Consider the following 24,127-nt stretch of genomic DNA (forward strand, 5'->3'; position numbering starts at 1 on the left):
AAAGCTGTTGGCTTTTGGAAAAGAGGTATTTGTACATTGACATTGTCCCCATTCTGCCAAGACAAACAGCCTCAGGGCAGCTGTCTGTTTCTCCCGTGTCATGAAGAACCTGGGGATTTCTGAGGGGCGTTGGATCACAGGAGTTGATGCAGTCCATTCAGAGAGACAAAGCATGGTGGTTTCCACCAGATGTTCACCCCTGCTGGCAATGGTTCTCCTTGGGTTGTTCATTGTGCTCTCCCAACCAGCAGAAATGCTGCTCAGAAATGTTGATTGTCAATGTGTCCAAGGCCAGAGCTGTGGCCAAAATTACACTTCAAATTGTCTCTTTTAAGCAAGTTAGACCTATGCTTTGCATTCATTGGTTTGAAGAGCTAAGGAGAAAGCAAGATCCAAGACTGCAAATTAATTTCAGATAACCTAAAAAAGGCAATGAACACACTTGTTCAAGTTTTTCCTAAGATTCAAGAAAACAAGCAAAAATTACTTATTTCTGGGTTTCTTCAGCTTTAAGTAGGAGCTTTCAAATGCTGTAGTACAATATGTTTCTTCTAGTGTTTATTTCCTTTTTTGTCCATATCTGCCCCATCTCAATTTTCTGTTATCTAGACTACTGCATTTTAATTAAAAGATGCAAGTGGAACAAGCTGTCATGCTCTCCATTACACATAGCCTAATTTAAAGTGTCTTCCTAAAACAAGTTGGAATTTGTCTTTGTTGCTGCTCTAAATATATACATGCTGTCACTCACAATGTGAGGGCAGAAAGCTGTAACATAATCTGTCTAAATAAATGGTAAAATAATTAGATTTCATTTTGAAAGGCTCAGCTGTCTGAGGCCATTGGTAATTTATACTCTTTCGTCATTCCTGTATCACTCAGACTTTCTTATCATGCAGGCCACCAGTGAATGAAAACAAATGTTTCCATGGCAGCCTGTCTGTGGCATCTCTGCAGCCCTACATCAAACAGCAAATTGACGTAGGATCCAGATAAGCTGCACAACACATGGAGAAAAAGCAACTCAAAAAGTATTACTGTTAAACCCCACTTCTGAGTGAGTGGGGGTCAGCTGAGATGGGAAGGGACTGGTAAAAGTACACTGTATATGGGTATTTTTAACTCCAGTTTTCTCAGTCACGCAACTTGGGCAGTGGTTCGGTGTCCCATGCTGTGGCCACTGTTACACCTTTGTAATGAACTTCTGGTGACTTCCTCCCTGGTGGAGACCCCACTTTCTTAATGGATTTCCCCACATCCTCAAGTGACATCAGAGTAGCATGATTGAGTTTAAATCGCAAGAAGTTTTCTTTTCATACATTTGAAACCAGGACTTGTAACATGGACCAAAGCAGACTGGAGTGAACTGTTCCCTTTCTGCCCTACACAAGTATGGGCTGATAATCCTTTTTGAAGACAAAATGGACATGAAATAAATGGATTCTCTAATAGTTGAAGTAGTGCTTCTCGCATTAATTTCTCATTTTCCTGTTAAAAAGTGTGACTACATGATGCTTCCTTGAAAAATAAAGTCATTGAAGATAGTTTTAGGACAGGCTTGAAGTGTTGAGAACAGGCAGAATTATTTCTGCCCTGCCACCTCTGCCAGCAATGAAAGAGAGCAGTGGCTGCCTGTGCTGCTTTTCCTGACCTGCAAGACTCCCTCTGGAGGAAAAATCCTCCTGTGTTTCTGTATGATAGAGGGGGACCGCATGGCCCCTGGTCCCCTCCCCACACCGTCCCAGCAAGCCCTTCCCGGGGAATTTCCGTGTGTGGACCTGCCAGCCGCTTTTGCACAGGGAGTTTAATAACATCAAATTTCTCCTCGGTTTTGAGGTAGGCTTTAAGGTCAGGAAGGAAACCTTGTAATAAGATGCACTGTGCATTCTGAAGGATACAGTTTCGGTTACCGCCTGCACATTTTAATTGTTTAATGAATTCCACGCAGTCTCTTGCAAATGGCTTTACATGCGAAACTGATTATTGAATGCAAGAGGAGTTTTTTTTAATAAGTCTTTTCCTTTTGACCTACTCATTGCTTACACTTCACTTAATTTAATATGAAGACCTTTGTTTTGGGTCTTGTTTCTTCCCCAGGATATGTTTCAGTAAAAGTGGCTGGGTTGAGAGGCATCGTCGCTGTTACACAGCATGTTTTCTGTACCCAGACCCTCTAATTAGGGCTGACTTGGATTAGCCAGGGGATTCACTTAAGATCAATGTTACCTGACACATGTCAGTAGGAGTCTGAGTATTGCCTGAATATGTTTCAGCTGAATAAAGTTAATAAACAGTTCTTCTGACTTGCTTTTTCCAAATACTGTAGGCCTTTTTTTATGAGTTAAAATAATTGTCAATTCAAAAAGCATAATGATCTGGAAATCAGCACCAATGTCAAAACGATCTCATAATAATCAACTGTGAGGCTGAGAAGAGAAAGGGTTTTTTTCCTAAAGTTTGGTAATTAAAACAAAAATAAAAATGTTTGGACTCCCTTTTAGTGATTATGATTATTATTCTTATTTCACTGAAGCTAAAGAAGTCTAAATCAAAACAAGTCAGGTTGAGCTAAGCCTTTTCAAAATTCCACAAGGCAGAGGAAGTGGGACTGGAGCATTTCTGCCTTGCCAGGGCAGGCTCAGGTCCCCCCACAGCTTCCTGTGGCTGGGAACATCTGGGATGTGTGGTACTCAGGGCGAAGGTCTCTTATAACCTTGGCAGGCAGACACCTAAATCACTAGACAGATATTTTCTCCAGTTCATATGCAAGTATTTTAGAGACTGAATGAGGAACCAATTAAATTAAATTAAAACTAAGTCACTCCTTTAGATGTACCAAGTGGACAGCAGGTGGGACCTTAAATTGCGCATTTTGGCACAGCAGAGGACATGGTCACAGTCAAATGCCAGAAGCTTAAAAGAAAAAAAATTGTACACATTTTCTCCAGATCTACATTTTCTACATCTAATCCTCTTAACTAGTGCCTTTTGTTAATAGTTTATGAAAATTATTTGTGCAGTGAAATGTTGAGTTTATCAGGCAAAAATACTAATTTTGATACCTTGGAGGTGCCAGCCATTTTTCATAACATTGAAAACTATTGTGAGCAGTCCACCTACATTGAAAAATACTTTCAGCTGATCTGAAACTGCATATATTTTGGGAATAGATGGCTAGCTCAAAGTTTTCTATTGAAATAGTGCCTCTGGTTCCCTCCCCTTGGGGAACCAGCTGGACACAAGCCAGGCAACTGGAGCTTGTTCGCCATCTGGCAAAGTTTTTGAAAACTAGGTTTGATCATGCACACTCAAACTGAGGTACTGCAAGGTTCCTTGCTGGTTAATCTGTTTGCAAGAGCCCAGGAGAGGATGATCTTCCACCTGCCTTTCACTCCAGACTGAGAGATGTCTGTTGGCTCCAGGGGTCCTGTCCTTGGCACCATCCTTGCTGATGGCCTCGCCAGGGTAAGACTGCATCAGTCCCTTCGTGTTTGTCTTCTCCAGGCTTATTGCCTGGGCTGGTCTTGGCCCCAGAGAGCCTTCAGCTTCTTCCTGGAGTGCCTTGTGCAGCCAGCACCCAACCTCTGCGTGTATTTTTAATGACTGCTGGAATATAAATCAAAAAGAGTGGATGACAGGCTTTGTCTTTTCCCTTCAAATGGACACTCAAAGCCTTCTACTGTTTCTGTACAATGTGTACATTCCTCTACCTCATGCCCAACCAACACAGAAGTTGCTGATTTTCATGTCACTGCCCAGTCACGCTCCTGCCAAGCCTCCCTGCATTTTGTCATGTTTCCTGCTCTGTTTCCTTGTCAATGAAGTGCCTGCTGCTTGTTTCAGTCCCAACCGAGCTGTCTAAATTCATCAACTCTAGTTGCTCCAATTTATAGGTGCTGTCCCCACGTTTACACTTAGAGTTGCCGTTTCCAGACCCAAACTAAGTAAATCTTCACTTTATTATCATCCTCTAAATATATTACCATGTCAAAGAAAATCTTAATGCTTCATACGGGTGATTATTTTTTTTTCCAGCTGAGCCGCATGCAACACTGCTCTGCTTTTGTGTTTTCTCATCCTTGTCTGTTGATACAGTGAACAGAATATCATAGACAGGACTGGGTGGTGAAGTATCTGCTTGCAAAGCAAAGTGTTGATAGGCAGCAAGGTCTGTCTCTCATGGTTTATCTCACTCTGGCAGAAATGGTTGTGGTCTGAAGTGGATAAATCTTTGATGTAGCTTGAGAACAGGATTTGTTAGTTTTCATGAAAACCCCAGCATTGATGGTGCAATACCATCTAAGGTACCCCAAATCTAAAAGCCTGATCATCCTGCTCCCTCTTCTGCCTCAAGCGCATCTTTCTCTGCAGTGTATTTTTTTTTTCACTCCAGGCTGGCAATGTAGGTCAGAGAGAGCTCTGTGGCTTTTAAATTCATATGGCAAGATTACTCTGTAAATCGGACTATGTTGACAGTAGAGCTTTTTCAGCTGAAAATAAACAAACTGTTTATGGGGGGTTTTTTTGTCAATATATGCCAAGGACTATTTATATCTCAGGTAGTGATTGGTTCCCCTTGATATGTAGGTACTAGGCTTGTGCACAGTTAGTTAGCACGTGAGATGAGGAGAGATGAGTGTTTGCTGAGTTTATCCAAGTATAGGTAGAATAAGGAAAATATTTATAGCCACTGCTGGGAAGCTTCAGCTGCTGCATGAATCCCAAGGGACCTGCCTGAGTTACTGCAGAGTGTCTTGCAGGAGGCTGTAGGGCAATCAGGAGGCATTAAGCCAATGGATCAGCTGCATGTCTAGCTAAAATCCTAGCCCAAACAATCTGTGCTCTTAAGAAAGCTGAGTGAGGGGGTTACTTTCTCTGCTGAAAGGCCTTCATAAATGGAATACTGTTTATTATTTTATGTCATGATTTAGCAAATGTGTAAAGCTAATAAATGTGCTGAGAACAGAACTTCTAATTGAGAAATTGTGTCCACTGTTTTTATATTCATTTTATCAGAGGCTAGTGCTCATAAGCTGGTAGCAGACCTCAGCATGCAGTCTGTTGGTGCACTTGGGATGCATTTGATAATCATCACATTTGACAGGTATTTCTGTAGCCATTGTGCACGTGCAGACGTGGCTCTCACACTTCCACATCCAAAAGCATGCTCCAGACTGTTTATTTTTTATCGAGTGCCCCCAGCACGGTTGCATTGTTGTGAAAGGAGTGCTCACTGTTTTCCCAAGGATGCAAACTGTGTGGAGCACCCATCAGTACACTTAGAGATTGTGTGGTGCCAGTGCTGGTGTGATCTCTGCTGCTGAGGTAGAAGGCAAAAACCCTAATTTGGTTTGATGCCAGAACTGGGACTAGGTCACCAATCTTCTTACTGGGATTTAGCAGTCCTCTGGGGTTTTTTAGATTAGTGCTGGTTGTTTAGGATTGCCAGCTCAAATGGCATTAAAGAAGGTTGCCCCTGATAAAAACTATGTCATATTATACAATGTCATTGACATTTGCTGCAGGTATCTAACAGTTGCATAGGCAGTGTTACATATTTATCTGTTGATCTAAATGCTTGGTTAGCAGTCGACAGAGAAGGTTATTTTCAGGAATGCTAATACATTTCAATATGGTGTATTACAATAAATATCAACAAGATGCTGAATTATAGTACTGCCATCATGGGGGAAAAAAGACAGTGGTCAATTATCACTGTATGTTAAAATACCTTCTCATCCACTCTGTTTCCTTATGTGCCATCACTTATATGTGCAAGGCAGTATAAGATAGTGTTCTAAATTAAAAGGCAGAGGCAGATATGCAAAATATTATTGCAGGTTTTATTTCAAACTATTACTCTATATCAGTCACCTACTGGGATGTTTTATGAAGGTTCACGCATAAAGAAGTTAATAAAGAAATAGAACAGTTGGAGAGCTTACAATGATATGCAGCTTTCAGGAAAAGCATTTCTGTACATGAAGTAGCTTCATAATGGGGAAAAAAGTCTTTTTAATATAGCTTTTATTCAGAAAAATCTTTTTGAAATTGCCTAATTCTTAGTTCCCCCCACTTTTGGCTAAATATTTTATTAAGTAGATATTATCTGGAGTTTTGACTTGGGACATTTCCAAATACATTTTACCACTGAAGTATGGAAAACTTTTGAGAACCAAAAAATTTATGTATTTTGCTTTGAACATTTTCTTTTCTTGGAGTGTGTCTATTTTTTCCCTTTGCATCTGGAAAAAATCTCTTGTTCAATATCTCCTACATTTGGTGACCAACTGCTTACAAACTGGATGAGAGGGTTCTGTCCATCTAGGGATGCACTTATGAACATTTATGATTAATGACTGTGTGTTATATTTTGAACATTTATGTCTCCTCCTCATCCAGGGGAGAGCAACAAAGATTCTCAGAGGGCTGGAGTGCCTCTCCTGTAAAGACAGGACTGAGAGGGTTGGGGTTGTTTGGCCTGGAAAAGAATCCAGGGAAATTATTGTGGCCTTCCAGGAGTTAAAGGGGGCTTACAGAAAAGAGAGAAAGAGACATTTTACTCAGACAGATAGTGATAAGACAAAGGGGAACTGTTTTAAACTAAAAGAAGGAATATTTAGATTGGATGTTGGGAGGAAATTCCCAACATCCAATCTAAATATTGGATATTGGGAATTTCCATTACTGTGAGGGTGCTGAGACACTGGTTGCCCAGAGTAGTTGTGGATGCCCCATCCCTGGAAGTGTTCAAGGCCAGGCTGAGTGGGACTTTGAGCAATCTGGTTTAGTGGAAGGTGTCCCTGCTTATGGCAGGGGGGTGGAACTAGACGATCTTTGAGGGGACTTCCAACCCAGGCCATTGGTTTATAATGGTTTGCATATGCAGATTTTTTTCTGCAAGAAGCCAAGTAGTTGGAATAAAAAGTCAATATGAGTTAATTTCCTTTATTTTAAAGGGCTGTGTGGAAGAGGGGAGTAGGGCATTTCTTGTTTGCTTTGTCGATGTATAGCCTACCTTTGGCATACAGTGTTGCGCTGATAACTTTGGCAAAGGTTTTTTTCCCTAGGAGAAAAGACTTGAAAATGTTTTGTGGAATGCCTAGAACATGACTCGCAACACATTGAACTTTCAGATGAATTAACTGGTATTGATGCTTCTGGAGCTTCCAGTGCCATTTTCAGCAAGCACAGCAGGGGATTTAGAGACCTAAATTCCAGTGGTTAAGTCATGTCATGCTCCCAGATGCTTTTATCCTACACATTACACATGTGATATTTACTTCAGTAAACCAGAGGAAAATTTACTGATTTTCAGCCAGTTAAGACTCCAGTAAAGATTCTCTATCCTGTTTTTCTTTCTGGATTCTCCTTACTTAGCTTCCTGCTGTGAACTTCAGTTAAGAAACGAGAGATTTGAAGAAATTCAGGGGTTGTTTTCACTCCTGTCACCTTTCTGCTTCATCTTCTTTTCCCTGTGGAGAGAAAATGCAGACAAGTATAAACAGGGAAAGAGTGAATCCATTGAAAATGCAAATTACAAATATGTAGAAGTTAAATGGAGTTAAAATTTCTTGGAATGACTTTTTCCACTTATCTTCCTTGAGAAAAATAGTGATTTCTTTCTGCTGGCTTCAATCAAGACATGTTCAAAAAACGTCTTCCATGTTTGGAGATTTTCTTGCCTAAAGTGCAATGATCAGCTCCTAGAATTTCTCAGTTCAGCTCTTTGGTTCTTGAACAGCTCAAACTCTTTTCAGGAAGAACATGGGAAATGTCATGGTATGTTGATTATTATTTCATTCACAGATAAAAATGTGCTCCTTACCAGAACAACTGTGTGAGTTTAGAATCTCTGATTGACTTTCTGTAGATGGAGAAGCAATATGGTGTGGCCACAAGCTTCTCTACATTTGGAACTACAATGAACATCCACTTACAAATTTACATCTGTTTGTATCCATGTATTGTATGCATCAAATTATATACATACTTGCCTATGCATATTAACTTTTTTCATATGTGTGATGTTCATATCCCTCCCCCAGAAATGGGATTCTCCATACAAAAGTGATATTGCAGGCTTGGTCACTTTAGCTTGCAAGTAATGAGTATTTGAAGAAGTGTTTTTTTTTTTTTTTCTGGGATTTGGCATATATTTTGTATTAATGGGGTAGTTCATGAGGAAAGAATGAGAAATTGTGTTGTCAGGAGGTTGGAATTCAGCGACTCAGAGACTCAGCTGGGGGAATTTTGTTAAGAGAGTGCTCTCTGTGGTGAGTACAAAGTATTCCTGACAACCAGTTAATCATTTTCACTTGTTTGTGTTGCAAGAATAATTGCAGAAGCTGCAACATGGGAATGGAGAAGCTTCCCTTGCTTATGCTTCTTATTTGTTGCCATAAGCATTTTAGTATATGGTGTTTTACTTGTATTTGCACATAGGAGACTACCATGCAGGCCACGCAGTGTAGAAAATGAAAGTATCAACCAAATTAAATTGCAAAAAGTAATTTAAATTGTAACAGGAAAATGAACTAAAATCAGTGGTCTGCACACAATTGGAATCTTCTTCATCAAAAAAAATTTGAAACATTGGAAAGGAAAAAAAAAAATAGCTAATTCTTTCCCACCAGAAGGAAGAGGGGAAAAGGAAGAGGTTAGTACAGCCACATGCCAAAATACATTACAGCATGCGAGGCTAGAGCCAGCCCACACATTTATACAGTGCATTGTTGAGATCCATTGGAAAGTGCAAATGCTAATTAGGAATGTGAACCAGATAACCTCAACATCACTTCGAGTCCAATTATTCGTACTGGGATTTCATGATACTGATCTGTTTGTCCTTATTCCAACAATCCTGCCTAACTAGAGTTATTACAGTAATTGTATGGAGTTGGATGCCAGGCTGGAGCTAGTGTGACATTGCTCACTGGCAGCTTGGCAGCTTTTCCCAGGAAAGCAGCAAGGTCATTTGCATATGTATTTGTGCAGAAAGTTACATGCAAACTCATCCCTTTTAAATTCCAGGTCCGCAGCTGTGATACATTTTCATCCTGCTGTGCTCCTTGACTGGTCAGGAAGGGAAGTGGAGTTTCAGTTCATCAGGCTGTCCTGACCTTGTGGTTACTGTGCAGTGGAGTTGATGGTTATTGGTGGCAAGAATGAATCCTGTTATAGATGTCTGGCTGAAGAACTCTGTTCTCACTTTGTGTTTTCCCTAGCACTGCAAAATTTGGTCTGAATGTGATCCCTTGTAATTGATTCCATGCTGCAAGCAGCCCTTACTCAGCGTTCTGCACCCACACGAGACTGCAGCATTGAAAGCCAAAGCAGAACCGCCCCAAAGTGCGTCACTTTGGAGGCTGCAATGGTTTTCATTTCTAGGAAGCAGAGAGGGCTGCTTGCTGCTCATCAGCTCCTCATCCTGTTTCCCTGTCAGTGAGAGGAGGGTAATCTGCTAGTGAGCAAAAATAGAGCTTTGAGAGTAGACCAACACTCTGTGCTGTAATCAGACACTGAACCCCTTGGCACCTGGGGAGGTGCACAGGGATCCCAGTATCATGGCTGTGCTGGTTCAGAGGGGCTGGAGAGACCCCTGATGTGAGCAGGGCAGTGGCCAGGCCAGGGAGCAGGTGTGGTCAGGCCAGCTGTGGCATTGCCTGGCCAATGCCTTGAAACCCTCTGAGAACAGAGGCTCCTTAGCCGTGCTGAGCTGCCAGTCCCAGAATGGCACTGCCCCTCCAGTGAGAAATCTGTCAGGCAGAGGGCTGGGTTCTGTCTGAAAGAAGCCTGAGTACTGACAGGTCCTCAGCATGGACAGCTCTAGCTGGCATAGAGCTAGGAAAGATGGCTGGTCCTGTAGGTTGGAGGTTACCCAACAAGTGAAAGTGGGTCATTCAGGGTGAGGGGCAACAGAAGAGCCTCAGGCTGCGTTATCAGGGTGGGTGCCAAAGTGGCCTGCAGGAAGACTGCAAATGATTGTGTTTCAGGGACAGGGCAGGTTTGCCAAACCAGGAGCCACAGCAGCTTGAAGACCTTTTGGAGAGGTGGTGCCTCCTGGCATGGGGCAGCTAAGCCTACTGCCCTTCATAGAAATAAAATTTTTCTATTGGAGGTGGCAGATCTGAATCCTCATAAATTTTCCTCTGGCACAACTGGCTTCCAGCCTGGGACACACGATCCAACACATAACATTTTAAATCTTCCTGATGTCTTCCTTATATGTTACTGACTCCCAAAGGAATTTTCTGGAGTCTTACTACCACCTGTAGGACAAGGAAGTTGGCATCATACCTTTGTATTAAGTTGTTGGTTGCTCATTTTCGATGTAATTTTCCTCGTGGCTTAACACAGTACAATAACATATGGGTTTGGTAGCTGGGTTGGCACAATACAGGGGTTTTATTACTCAAGAGTCCTGATGGGCAAAAAGGTGAACAGAAGTCAGTGATGTTCCCTGGCAGCACAGAAGGTCAGTGCCATCCTGGGCAGTGTTACCAGCAGGCCGAGGGAGATTATCCGTTCCCTTTTCTCAGTCTCAAAGTGCTGAGTCTGATTCTGGGTTTCCCAGTACAAGGAAAAATGAACATACTGGGCAGAGTTCAGCAAAGGGCACAGATATGAGGAAGGCCCTGGAGTATGTCTTTTATGAGGAAAGGCTGAGAGCTGGAACTGTTCAGCCTGGAGAAGAAAAGGCTCAGGGGGATCTTAGTAATGTGTATCAATATCTGATGGGAGGAGTGAGGAATACAGAACCAGAATGTTATTTGTAAATTTTTGCTACAACAGGAGACAAAGGGCACAAATTGAAAGACAGGAATTTCCATTTAAACAGAAGAAAAAAAAATCACTATGAGGGTGACCCCCGCAGACTGTGCAGTCTCCATCCATGGAGGTATTCAAACCCAAGTGGGCACGATCCTGACCAATCTGCTTTAGGTGGTGCTTCTGGAGAAGGGAGGATGGACTAGGCAATCTCCAGAAGTGCCCTCCAGCCTCAGCCATCAGCAGTTCTGTGATTACCATACAGCACATAGTTTGTGGCTGAAGTGATAACAAAAACTTGCGTTTTGTCATTTTGATAATATTTGCTTATTATAAGTACTTTGCAGCTCATGAGTTTAATCATAATAAAGGAAAACTTTTTTATTATTGTTCTGCATTAAGAAATGCTGAATTTTGTATCTAAATTTTTGCCAATGAGACTTGATAATAATGTTGTTATTGACTTGATAATAATGTTGTTATCCAGGCAGAGCAAAGGTGGAAGCTCTTGAATTTTTGAGTTCTTCACTCTCTACTCTGTTCACACAATATTGGTCTGGTGATCTTGTAAGGTGATGGGGGTATGGTGGAGGAATGTGGGCTGAAGAAGATGATGTGGGAAGATTTGAGCATGGTGCAGAAGCCCATTAGGGGACAAGAGAGCCTTTTGTGACCTTCAGCATCCCAAGGAAGGAGCAACTTAGCATCAAAACTGAGGAGAAGCTGATGAGAAGAGAGTCTGCTTCTCCTTATGTGTGAGAATTGCTGGCAGGCACTGGCTTGCCAAGTTTGCTGCTGCTGGCTCCTTTCACTGGGAACTTCACCAGGAGGCTGTTTATTCCCATTCCAGCTTCAAGAGAGAGCCATGGCCTTTATAGACCTGCAGGGATGAGGCTGTGAAAAAACATAACGTTTTTGCTCCCAGACCTTTGTGTTCATTTATACCGTTTAATCTGTGTCTTGTATCCCTTCTGTTTACTTGATTTCCCAGAGCTTAAGCAAAGTGTCTTTTTTCACATCTGCACATTTCCTTTCATCCCATTCATGCCTGAAAAATATCTAACGATATTTCTAGTGGATTCTAGTGTTTTTCAGAGCTGGTGTCCTCTAACAAGCTAACCTGCTTGTTTTTCCCAATTTGGTATAACTACTTAATTTGTTAACAAGTAGAAGAGCAAGAAATTTGTCAAATGCAACATTGCTTGCTTACAGCAGAAATGTGAGCATTTTGGCTTGAAGTTTCTGAGTTGCTTCCTCTCCACACACTAGTATTAAGATCTTTTTTGTCTGCCTCTTTCTCTACAGAGAGCACCAAGTATAAAACCAGCAACCTCTCGTTACCTACTTTCAAGTTCAGGGCGTGAAGAATTAACTAAACATTTGTTTTGACACTATAAAGGAGCTGGGGCATATTTGCGCTTCCTACTTACAGCGTGGAAAGCATGTGACACACAGAACAAGGCCCTAGAGCTGTTTGCTCAAATAATGCTGGAAGGCACAGTAAATGAAGTTACAGGAATACACTTGTAATGCACTTCTGGGCCTGGTTTTCCTTCCTCAGCTGGAGAACATTTTTTAGGCCACGCTTCAGTTTCTCCATTGATAAAATGTAAAGGATGTTTTCCAGTGACCTTTCCAATATACCATTTGAATACCAGTAAAAATACCAAATTTAACACAAATTAGATTACACTGCAAAACTCCCTTCATCATCTCTTGTGATGTTTTCACTGGATGTTAGGCAGCAACCCTCAGTTCTTTCCTTTTTTTTCTCTTGGCTTACTTAGGACTTCTAAAATAGTTTGAGGCCGGCATTGGGCTCCATGGGTTTGCTGGCATAGCTGTGTCAGCTTGGATTTTGAGCTTCCCTCTCCCAGCCAAGGCTGCTGGGCTGGAAGTGCAGTCCGGGTGCAGCTCTGTTGGCAGATGCATGTAAATTTGGAGGTGGCATTCTCTCCTCTTTTTTGTCAACTGCCTGCATTGCCTTTGAAGCAAGTAGTGTGTTTCCAGTCTGGTTCTAGCCACCTACAGAAAAAGAAAACGCTGTGCTGACATCAACTAAAATATTTATGTATGTGTGTGGTCAGAATAAAGTGGAGAGATTTTTCCTTTAGCTGAGTTGCACTTTGGGAAGCAGGCAGTGATGAAACACAGCGATAAATATGGCCCAAATAATTTTGAATTGTTTATCGTAGTTAATGAATATCAAAGTTGGCATGTGTAGGTTATAAAGAGGATGTTTCTGTCTGTTTGGTTTTCTGGAGGGTTATTTTCTCAATTTCACATACAACACTGAGAAGCAGCATGACCTGAATTTTTACTGTCCAGTATGATAGATACTATGAAGCTTCTGCTAAGGGCTCTAGATGTTGACAGTGAGAGGCCTTCTTATCTGACATGCCAGCAGTAAAGAAGGTTACTGGGGCACTGGAAAGCTGTTTTTTGCCCAGCTGCATTCCCAGTCAGATACCAGGCTCTTCTCATGATTTCCATGGATGGCATAATCACGTTTCCCTGTGTGATGACAAAAATGGGTCCTGAAATCAGTCCACACTGTTACCAAAGCAAAAAGTATGTCCATGTTTGGTTTTTCCTCCAGTGGATTGCCCCGCCAGTCACAACTCTGATAGTCCATGACCAGGAATATTTTGTACTGCTATTTGTTGCTACTTGCACACAAAGAATTGCTTCAGTTTGCAAAGGTGTGACCTCATCATGCTCTTGAAGCTGGAGTTTCTCAAAGACAGAAGAGATTTTCCTACTGGAAGTTGAAATATGACATATATGACTTATTTCTAACTCTGCAAGAAGACTTGAGGTTTTAGGAAAAGAGGATTTGCCCCACTCAGCAGATTGTTATGAAGCTCCAGGTCAATAGGTTGGAAAGATGGATGCATTGATTTGAATCATTTTGAGGTTACTGGTTTGACAGAAAAGATGTTATTTTAATATTTTGCAAACTTATTTTTAAAAGTGTTTAAAACTTATTTTAAAAGGTGTTATTTTAAAATTTTGCAAACTTAATCATCTTTTTGTTTGTTTTCTGTTATTTCCCACAGAAACGTTCCAGAGGTCAAGTGCTATTTGACAAAGTGTGCGAGCATCTGAACCTTTTGGAAAAAGACTACTTTGGGCTAACATACAGAGACACAGAAAACCAAAAGGTAACCCACAAAAATGCAGATGGCCTTTGGCATGTGAACATCAGAACTCCCTGAGACACTCCCCAGACAGCTGTAAACAATCCAGAAGGTGGTTTTATCTTCCTTGCCAAGTTCCATAGACACAGTTTGAGCAATGGTCTTTTTGCGACTTTACTCCTCAAGAGCATCTCCTGTGCTTCCCTGGGTTCCCTCTCTTTCGGCAATTTATGACATAGAAAATATTAATCATAGAGCTGGTGCTCTTTCTAGTATGATATATTACTTTACTGTCAAGATGAAAGTCAGATTTACACTTATAGATACACTGCAAAACATATCGTACTAAAATATGGCTTAATAATAGTGATTGGGACACAAATAGGCAGGGGATGTCTGACTGTTCCTGCTAACTGCCAAGATAAGGGAAGGCTTTAAGCCTTGACTTCATCTTAGCATTATTGTTGATTTGACTAAAGACATTAGTCTTCAGAAGCAGTTAGTAGCAACAGTGAATCACATTCTGCTGTCCCGCATTCCAACTTCCATATGAAACAAGCTGTGTATTACAAGTGTTGAAGATATCTAATGTGAAGGTGTTTGGGACATGGTACCATGAAAGAGAGAGTATCAAAAAATAATTTAAAATATGTTGTGTTATTTTGGCATTTTAAGATAAATATTTTGACAGAAACCAATACAAAACTTCTTAGAAATATGCACAGTAGATCAGCAGAGCTCATCAGCTGAGGATATTTTGTGCTTTGTGAAGCTTGAAAGGGCTTCCCTGATGGAGCTGGTGCTTCTACTACTTTTTTAGCTGTTTATGCCTTGTGGGAGCAACAGTTGTGTTTTCTAGGCTTCCTTTTGTTTCAGATATATATGATATTAAATAAATCAATCTTTTTGTTTCTTTTTTCCACTTTCTTTACAGACTTCTTTGTTTCTAATTCAGAAAATCACTTAAGCAGATACTTGGTCCATGCCAGCACAAGATAATGCCCTAGCATGTGCTTAGTTTTGAGTTTTGAGAAAAGCTAGGCAGAAATCTAAGTGCATTTTCAGATAGGTATGCTTTCCTGTGGGAAAGAAAAGCATGGATTCATTATTAACACGTGGTTTAGAAGCACTAAATATTTATAGGTCACCAGTTACTTTACAGAGCTGAACAGTTAAAAGAACAGCTGCCTGCCACCCGTTTTATTGATCAATAACATGCATATTTTTAATGTCAAAGTACTTAACAATTCGTCTCCATCCTCTGCACATAACTTTCAGCCAGACAACAACATATGTGCCCACATCCCATGTCATCTTTGTAAACAGAAACCCTAATGTGTCTTTAATTTCTTGGTGCATAATGTGCTTTTGTGCTCAGCAATAGCTGGAGATCTTCAGGCTCAGGTTTTGCACCACAGAGCAGGTTTGGACAGCTGCAAACTGGTTGTTTTTGTTGGGGAGGATTGTTGTGTTCTGCTTGTTTGGTATTTCTTTAGTGTTTTATTGTCTCTGGTACATCTGTTTATCTTTCTTTGGAGAAAGTGGAACTTTCCTGGGGAAAGTGAACTTTTTGTTCTGGGCTCTGACGCATTTTAAATATTAATTTGATTCTCTTAGAGGTCAAGAAAGCAGAGGCACTGAGACCCCAAGCTGCTGTGTGCCTCCTCCAGAGGGATTTCATCTGCTCCTTGGCATCTCTGGGGTACTAACACATCGCTGGGATAATCCTCCGCCTCCTCAGCAGGGGTTTTGTCTTGCATAGTCATTGGGCTCTGCATGGTGTGGATGGGGGGCAGAGGTGCTGTGGTTCTGCCTCTGATTTTCCCTGGAGAGCCCCTCATGCCCATGCTGCATTGCAAACATCCCTACTCTGCACTTGCTTATCCTCTAGCAAGTCTTTTCAGCCTTTACAGGACTGGAGGAAAAAAAAAACTATCAAAACCACGTCTTTTTAACAAGCTTGTAGAAATTCAATTTTACCTGAAAATACTCTGCAAAAAGATCTCTGTGGTTTTATTTTACCAAATCCTATTTTTTATTCTTTTATTTCAAATCATTCAGGCCCTCAAAGTCTGTGAAGGATAATGAAATTCCTGTTTATACCCAGGGCCACATCTGGAAAGTTAGTGTTAGCCCTGCCTACTGCTACCCCAAGGAGAAAGGAGTGGCAGAGCTTCACATGTTCTAGCTTTGACTCATAGCACTATTTAAAAAATAACGTTTATTGTGTTTTCTACTTCAAATTGAAAAAAGGAAACATTTTCTTTGCAGAATTGGTTGGACCCTGCCAAGGAAATCAAGAAGCAGATCCGAAGTAAGTTTGTTATCATTGCCCCCTTCTACACGTCTCCCCATGGGGACAAAGCATATTTCACAGTCATCTTTTGTATCCCAAGTCTTTAGCAAAGGAATTATGTACATCCTTTAGATTTTTTATGCTAGGATGATGGTAAAGCATTACTGATGCTCACAACATGTGAACTTGTGTTGCTGAAAACAACTTGACATTAGCAGTGATGCAAAATCCTGAAATTTGACATTAAGCAATGTAACCTTAGGGACTAGGCCATGTATTTGAATTATTTCTTGCATTACTGATATTTATAACATATGCAGAAACACTGTTCATGCCCCATACTGAAATAATTCACTGATGCAAAATATTACTCTAAAATACTTTTTCTTTCTTCATTTCAGAAGATTGATCTCTCTTCCAAAAATGACCATGAGGTTTCTAATTCACTTTAATCTTTTTAAAAGCTCAATTGTTATAACTAGGCATCTAGTTATAAACTTAGTATAAGTTTCTACTAAAAGCAAAAATCTGTATTCTAAATCTATATTTCTATTTCACTTTGTGGCTTCATATATTAGAAATTCAAAAACCGCTCAAAGGAAAACCTTTTTGAGACTGCTGGGTTCAAAACTAGACTTGGATTTTTTTACTTCCCCTCACTTTTAAAAATTTACAAAATGTCTATGTGTATGGCTTCTGTGGGCAGAAAAGCTCCAGTAAATTTTTTTCTTTGCACATTTTGTAAATGACCTCTTCTAGCACTTTTGCTTCCACAAACAAATGTATCTGGTAGTTCACACTAATTGGATAAAGACTGGCAAAGAAATCCCTTCCCTCTTCAAGATTAAAAGGGTTAATTTACACTGGTGGGAAAATTTCCCCACTTACTATGAGCAACTTCCCCTTTCCTCCAGTATTATTTTCATTACAAGTAAGTGATCTGCAATACAAAGTAATGTAGATTTGCCTTTTTTAAGTCTCTTGAAGGGATGGATCTGGAGGGGAAGGTGCTTTAGACCACAATGAGTCAGTTTACACAGATGGTCAATGCAAGTAAAGCAGCTCAGCTCCCCACCACATATTTGAAATGCATTTAATAGTTACCCAAGCCATGAAATAGACAATGAAAGGTTGTGGCACTGGGAGATTAAGCAGGGCAGAAGCGTCTCATCTTGGACTTGAGGCAGTGGACAGTGTTGTTTGCAGAAAATGACAATAATAATTTCCTTTCTCTTTACAATTCATCCCAGAAGTTTGGAACAGGCCAACAGTGGAAAGGCAGTGCTGTTACCCATAATACTTTCCAAAGCATATATATAGTCCTGCTAAACTGGCTGAGTTGTACAACGTGCAGACCACATTGCTGGGACTTCATCCCAGTGTTTGAGAAAGGTTCACATCCCGTTAGTTATATCCCACTAACTTGCACAGTGTTAGGTTTTATTCCAACCCTGTAAATATGGGGTGAAGACTGCTTACTCCTCTATCTTAACCATCTGTGCTATTATGATAGGCTTTATCATAGGTTTGATGTATTTTTTGTGCCAAGGAATAGATTCACAGGCCATGGTCCCTTCCATCTGTTGTGGAACCAGGTGTCACCTCTGGCTGCATTCCCACCCTGAGGATGGTCTACTCTTTGCTGGGACCATGCCCCATCCTTGCTGCCAGCCAAATCTTCCTTTCATTGTCTTTTATGTCCCAAGAAAATGGAAAAATTCCTAGAATCAAGGACTCCAAAAGTCTTGCCAAGAGCTGAACTCCTGATGGTTAACAACAAAACTCTTCTTGCACATTCATGAAATCATTGAATCATTTGGGTTGGATGGGACCTTAAAGATCACATAATTTCAACCCCTGCCATGGGCAAGGACACCTCCCACTAAACCAGGTTGCTTAAAGCCCCATCCAGCCTGGCCTTGAACATTTGAGATTAGATGTGTGGATAACCAAAGTGGATAGGATCTGCCATGGGATAAAATTTCCTTGTTGCTTGTAAGAACAGTGTGGTTTGGGGTTTTGTTATTGCTTTTCATTTGCATTCAAGTCATGTGCTAGTGTAACCTAACCCTTTTTTTTTCAGAACAGCTTCTAAATTTACCTACCATGTTCAACTCTATTTTTAAATCTCGATATAATTTTTTTTTACAACATTTAAAGCTAACACTCCAGAAATAATTTTGCCAACTCTGGAGATAAAAACCAGTATCCATCTCATGGGTCAACTAAATTTAGTGAAATGATTAAATAAGAATTCCCCAGTGCTATGTACTTTTGCAGTCATACTCTGTGTTTGTCCTTGCAGTTTTGTCTGCACAATAATTTATGTCTGCTGAAGAAAGGAGCTATGTGCTGAGGCAGCACGCTGAGAGGATGCTGTGAGCTGATTTGGGCAGCTAGACCTCAGCACATCACCCTACTCCAGAGCCCATTCTTACTCTGGCTTGCGGTCTCTGTGCTTTGGGCTATTGGTTTTTAAAACTTGTACAGACTGTGTGGTGCTTACTTTCAATAAACATTGTTCTCACACTGAGAGGTTTTTTTAGTATTAGTAATAAATTACTGCTCACTCAGAGTCCTCACTTCCGTGGAAATCCTGCTAAATAAGTAAAGAAAATCTGATCTAATACACTATCTTCAGTATGATGTGTGGGAAAAATATTCTAAAACCTGTTCTTATTAATTGCTTGTCTGGGATATTTTTAAGTCCGCTGGTGATTGAATAGCATGAGCATCTCTGTTTGCATTTGCAGTGTACTTTCAGTCAATCTGTGTTTTTTTCCAGGTGGTGCTTGGCAGTTTGCATTTAATGTGAAATTCTACCCTCCAGACCCTGCCCAGCTATCTGAAGACATTACCAGGTGTTTTAAACATTAAATACCTTTTAAGAAGTGGCTTAAAAGCTGTTCCTGGTAGCACTTACACTCTAATTATACAAGAAAAGAAATGTTTTATATTCCAATTGTCTCTCTTTTTCATATGAGCTTATGGAAAATATGCAATACTTTGACAAAAAAGATAGTGTGAACAGTGTCTGTCCTCTGTGTTATGAAGTATTTTGTGTAGTTTAAGCCTAATCCCCAGATTTTTCAATATGTAAATTCCTTTGAGTTGATTTTAATCTTCACAAAGATGCCTGATGCCCATTTTTGCATATATAGTGGTAACAAGTTATTACTGTAAGTAAAATCATGACTATGAAAGGAAAGAAGTGAGATAATGTTGTGGTTTCGTGACCATACTGAATCCAAAACAGAGCAAACACTGTACCAGCTACTTAGGGAAAAATGAACTCTCTCCCAGCTGAAGCCAGGATAGATGAGAATAAGCATGCATATGCAAATTTTGTGTATCATTTGACAAAGTGAGCAATCGATGTGCATGGAATAGAGAATATGGTGGTAATTAATAGCTGTTCCCTTCTCTTCAAGTCGCTCAGCTCTGCACTCTACACCTCTGCTCTTTGGTTTTGTATTCACATTGCAACCACACCAAAAAACCCAAAACTTCACCTGATTTCCTCCTTGGAAGGAGGCACAAAAGTTTTGATCCGTGATGAGTTTTTGTGCCATCAGCAAACTGTTTCTCAGCCTGTTGCAACATTTGGCAACCTTTGAATATTTTTAACCTTCAGTGTTTTGTGGACTACTTGATGCTTTTAAGGTAGCATGAAGCCTTTAGCCTTGATCAGGGTCCCCTGTGGTAGGTACTGTGCAGAAAGCCAGTGTGCCAAGAGTTCACAATTTAACAGAGGACTTCCAAAGGAAAGGATTGCTTTATTCCTCTTCAGACTCCTAAATTTCCCCTGGGAGCTCTGCCTTTGCCACCAAACCAATGCTCTTCACTTTTTTCTGTTTTCATGTATCTGGTGAAACCTTCCATTGCATATTTCTGTGATTTTAACAGCACTTACTGTTTCAATGTATTATTGAGAAAGCACAACATGTTGCTAAAGAGACACGTTATGTTTTTTGAAGACTTGGAGTTGTCCTATTCTGAAATGAACACTGTGTGAGAGATTTAAATATTTTTTTCTTATGAAAGAATTATCAGGTAGTTTTATATGTAAGTGATTTATGATAGAAAACTAGTATGATGAATGGGTATTTCTTCATCTAGCTCACTAAACAAAGTAATACCTTTATTTAGAGATCTCCATGCTGCTGTATAAAGATAAATCAGGTGTTCCTACTGGTAAATTAGGCAAGAGCTCGGGGTTCTGGGAGTTCTGGGATTGTTTTTACAAAATTATTATTGTCCTTGTGAATGGCTGAAGATCTCTGGGCTTGGCTGTCTGCAAATGCCTGTTGGAACTCTTTCCAGTGCTCGGGCAGTGCTTTGGAGGCAGCGGTGCAGGAGCCCTGTCTGAGCCGCTCTGGTGCTCCCCTGCAGGTACTACCTCTGCCTGCAGCTGAGAGATGACATCGTTTCGGGCCGGCTGCCCTGCTCCTTCGTCACGCTGGCCCTGCTGGGCTCCTACACCGTGCAGTCGGAGCTCGGCGACTACGACCCCGACGAGTACGGCAGCGACTACATCAGCGAGTTCCGCTTCGCGCCCAACCACACCAAGGAGCTGGAGGACAAAGTGATCGAGCTGCATAAGAGCCACAGGTAAGCACGGAGCAGCATCAGTGTGAGCTCCAGCCTGCTTCAGGTTCCATCTTGGTGCATCAGGAGATGTTAAATTCTGCAGTGGTGTACTTAAGATTTTTCCGGCAAGACTCCTCTGCATGTCTGTGGATAGAGAAGAGCTTTGCAGTGTGTGAGTTAGCAGGGTCTGCACTAGAGCTGTGGCTCTGTGAGGTACCCAGATACATAAAAGGTAAAACTATACTTCTGACAGGCTGAAAGTGTTTTCCAGCTGCTGGATTTTCTTTTGGATTCTGTTTCCTTAACATTTATGCTAGAACTGGTTACTTTTCCACAGGGGAATGACACCTGCAGAAGCTGAGATGCATTTCCTGGAGAATGCCAAAAAACTATCAATGTATGGAGTAGACCTCCATCATGCCAAGGTATGTGCTTTGGTTCCTTCACTGGCCATGTCTCCTGTGGCATAGTGCTTGGATCTGCATAGGCTCCCTGATTAATTTTTTCTTGTATTTTTGAGACAGAGATGACTCATGTGTCATGAGGAAAGGTGGACTCATGAAATAAGCATAAATATATCTTTTAACCATAACATAACTTATCCTATAGATTCAAAGATGTTGCACATCAACTTTCATGTATCCTTGAGGAAAATACTGATTGGATGAGGTGATGAAGGAGGATTTTAGAAGCTGTCCAGAGAGTGGTGAATTTTCTTTTCATTCAGCTACATTTTCCAGTTTAGTAAGGCCAACCATGCTATCTTAACTGGATAGCAGATCATTTTTATGCTGCAAAGGACTTTAAAGCAATTATTTAGCTGTGCTGGAAACCTAATCAGATTGATGATAATGGGGAGAGAGCAGCTTGTCTCTTTCCTGAAGTGTGGTTGTTGCGGTTGACAGGGAGGGCAGTAATTCTCCTGGAAACATTCTCCCATGATCAAGTAGTTTCTCTAATCATCAGCAGACTAAGTTATGAATAAAACATGGTCATTCTTACTGTGGCTGGAGAGAGTCACTTATTAGCCTTGTATTGGTTGTCGAATTTTTGGTTTTAAGGTTTTTTTCCCAAATAAATAATTACTATTGTTTTCTTCACTCTTCAGAGTAAGACTAATGGATTTTAGCATTTTTGAGGTTAGCAAGCATCCTTGGCAAATGAATATGGAACCAAAGAATCCTGCCTTGTGGAGGGAACTGCATTTTCTCTAAAGGTCAAGTTATTGTGAGCTTGGTTTTTTGCTGCTGCAGCTCCTTTCAAGAATTGAGATAAATTTGCTGCTTGGATTTTGAAAGAGCCTGCAACGGTGTCCCTGGGGCATTTCATAGGAGCTGTACATGTGTGTTACAGAATTCAAGGCAATCTTTTGTGTTCTGTTAATTGCCTTCACTGAAAATGAAGAATCTGAGTACAGCTCAAGGGGCAACATCTACCAGGAGGGATGCCACTGCCTTCCCTGTATCCTGCAGATACACACTCTGTCTTGAGGCACATTTGGAGCAGGGAGATATGGATTGGCAGATGTCACAATGCAAAGAAGTCCAAAAACCAGCAACTAAATGGATTACTTTTTTAAAAAGTTACAGGCTTTGTTTCTGAAAATTTTACATAACATAGCATTAAGGCCTAAGTGTTTTTTCAGAATATTACAGAAAAGCTGTGAATTTTAAGATAAGATATTATTAAAAAAAGATTTTATTTATTCTTTCCTGAAAAAGTATTAGTATCCTGGTTTGCTCTTCTTTTTTTTTTTTCAAATTGAAAGACTCAGAGAAAAGTAGAAAAAGTAGAAAAGCTAATCTCTCTCCAAACTGATGCTCTTTATTTTAAAAAGCTGCAGTGATAACCAAGATGTGCCTGTCTGTGGGTTAAGGAAACCTACAGTCATCTTGAAGCCTGAACTGAAGGTGGGAAAAATAGACTCTGCGTGAGAAGTCATGTTTAGTTTTAATTAAGTCTGCCAGTGAGATTTGATGATGTCAGGCTAAGGGACAAGTATCTGTGCATGTCTTTTGGAAGTCATGCCACAGCAAATGTCTCTATGTAAATGTCAATTCATTAAGGTTGTGCCAATATATTCAATGTTGGACTCTCCAGCTCAGATTAAAATGAGTTCTCAGTTATAAAATGCAAGGCTGTGATGAAAAATATGTTCAAATAGACAGACTTGTCCTCTGGGCTGTCACCATTCTGAGGAGGGCCACCCTATCTGTATGCAGAGCTAGAGGGATGTGCTTTGGACATTACAGCTAAGAGGTTCCTGTCCCATGTAACTACATGGCTCCTGAAAATAGCCAAATTCTTTTATTCAGGTTTCATTTTGCAATAGAAGTAGCATATTGGAAAACAGTCTCTGACACCAAGTAACAGAAGTCTTGAATAAACTTAGATTTGTGGTGATGATGGAGATAAGGGAAGAAGGTATTTCTCAACAATTTCTGAGAAAGTGTAAAAAATGATGAAGTTGCTTGCACCTGCAGAAACGTGCCATGTATGAGCACACTTGCATTTCAGACATTCACCAGGCGGTGTGATAATTGCAATGAGATTTTTTATTTTAGAATTGTTCAGGGTATTTAGATATTGCTCTTTGCTTAGGAAAGTGAAACTGAAGTACACTGAAAAAAAAATAGCTTTGTCATTTCTGTAGTGCCTGATGGTGATACCACACATGAGCTGTATTTAGAAAAAATCTATCTTTAGGTGGTGGTACCATCGTTGTTGGAACATATGTCCTCTATTGATGTGTTTTCTAACCCTGGAGTGACTTTGTGGCACTATTTCTGTGTTGTGATTTTAAAACTTTTTTTTTTCATTTCAAGCTGTGCCGTAACTGTTTCATCATGACTGACCACGCATACTATTGTGTTGGTCTTGAAATGTAATCAGATTTTCACCAAGTGCTTAAAAGATGGCTGGTTGGGAAAACTAGAGGAAAATTATGAATTCCTTTCATAAGAGGTTGACATCTTCATAGCTTCTGCGTTCAGGTTTTTGTGACTTTAAGTTATTGAAAAACAATTTGTGAAGAACTCAGTACTTTGAAGTGGATTCTTCTTTACTCTATCAGTACTAGTACTTTAGCTAAATGAAAAAACAGTGATAGAAGATAGTAAGACAGTGAAGATTGGTTTTAGACTATTTGAAGACTTCTAAAGGAAAGAAAAATCTATATTTCTTTCTTAAAAAAACGAATATTTATGGGTATGTTCTGATAAGATTGTGGACAAATCTTTTGTGTAGTGCTATTGTGTCTGAGCTACAGCCTCCTGGCAAACAGGTTATAGCACAGTCACAGTCACACACTTTTAAAAAATAATCCTTTCTG

General features: G+C 40.4%; 1 protein-coding gene across 23 annotated transcripts in view; it reads left to right on the plus strand.

The window, feature by feature from the left end:
* Window positions 1–24,127, plus strand: part of EPB41L3 (erythrocyte membrane protein band 4.1 like 3) — a 140,282-nt gene that overhangs the window by 85,882 nt on the left and 30,273 nt on the right. For all 23 annotated transcript variants that reach the window (XM_059490212.1, XM_059490158.1, XM_059490205.1 and 20 more), the window contains exons 4-8: window positions 13,830–13,934; window positions 16,182–16,224; window positions 18,992–19,067; window positions 20,599–20,817; window positions 21,134–21,221. In XM_059490212.1, coding sequence (XP_059346195.1) covers window positions 13,830–13,934; window positions 16,182–16,224; window positions 18,992–19,067; window positions 20,599–20,817; window positions 21,134–21,221 — 531 coding nt within the window. The remainder of the gene's footprint in view (window positions 1–13,829; window positions 13,935–16,181; window positions 16,225–18,991; window positions 19,068–20,598; window positions 20,818–21,133; window positions 21,222–24,127) is intronic.

This window comes from Ammospiza nelsoni, chromosome 1, assembly GCF_027579445.1.
Source record: "Ammospiza nelsoni isolate bAmmNel1 chromosome 1, bAmmNel1.pri, whole genome shotgun sequence".
Classification (NCBI taxonomy): Eukaryota; Metazoa; Chordata; class Aves; order Passeriformes; family Passerellidae; genus Ammospiza; species Ammospiza nelsoni.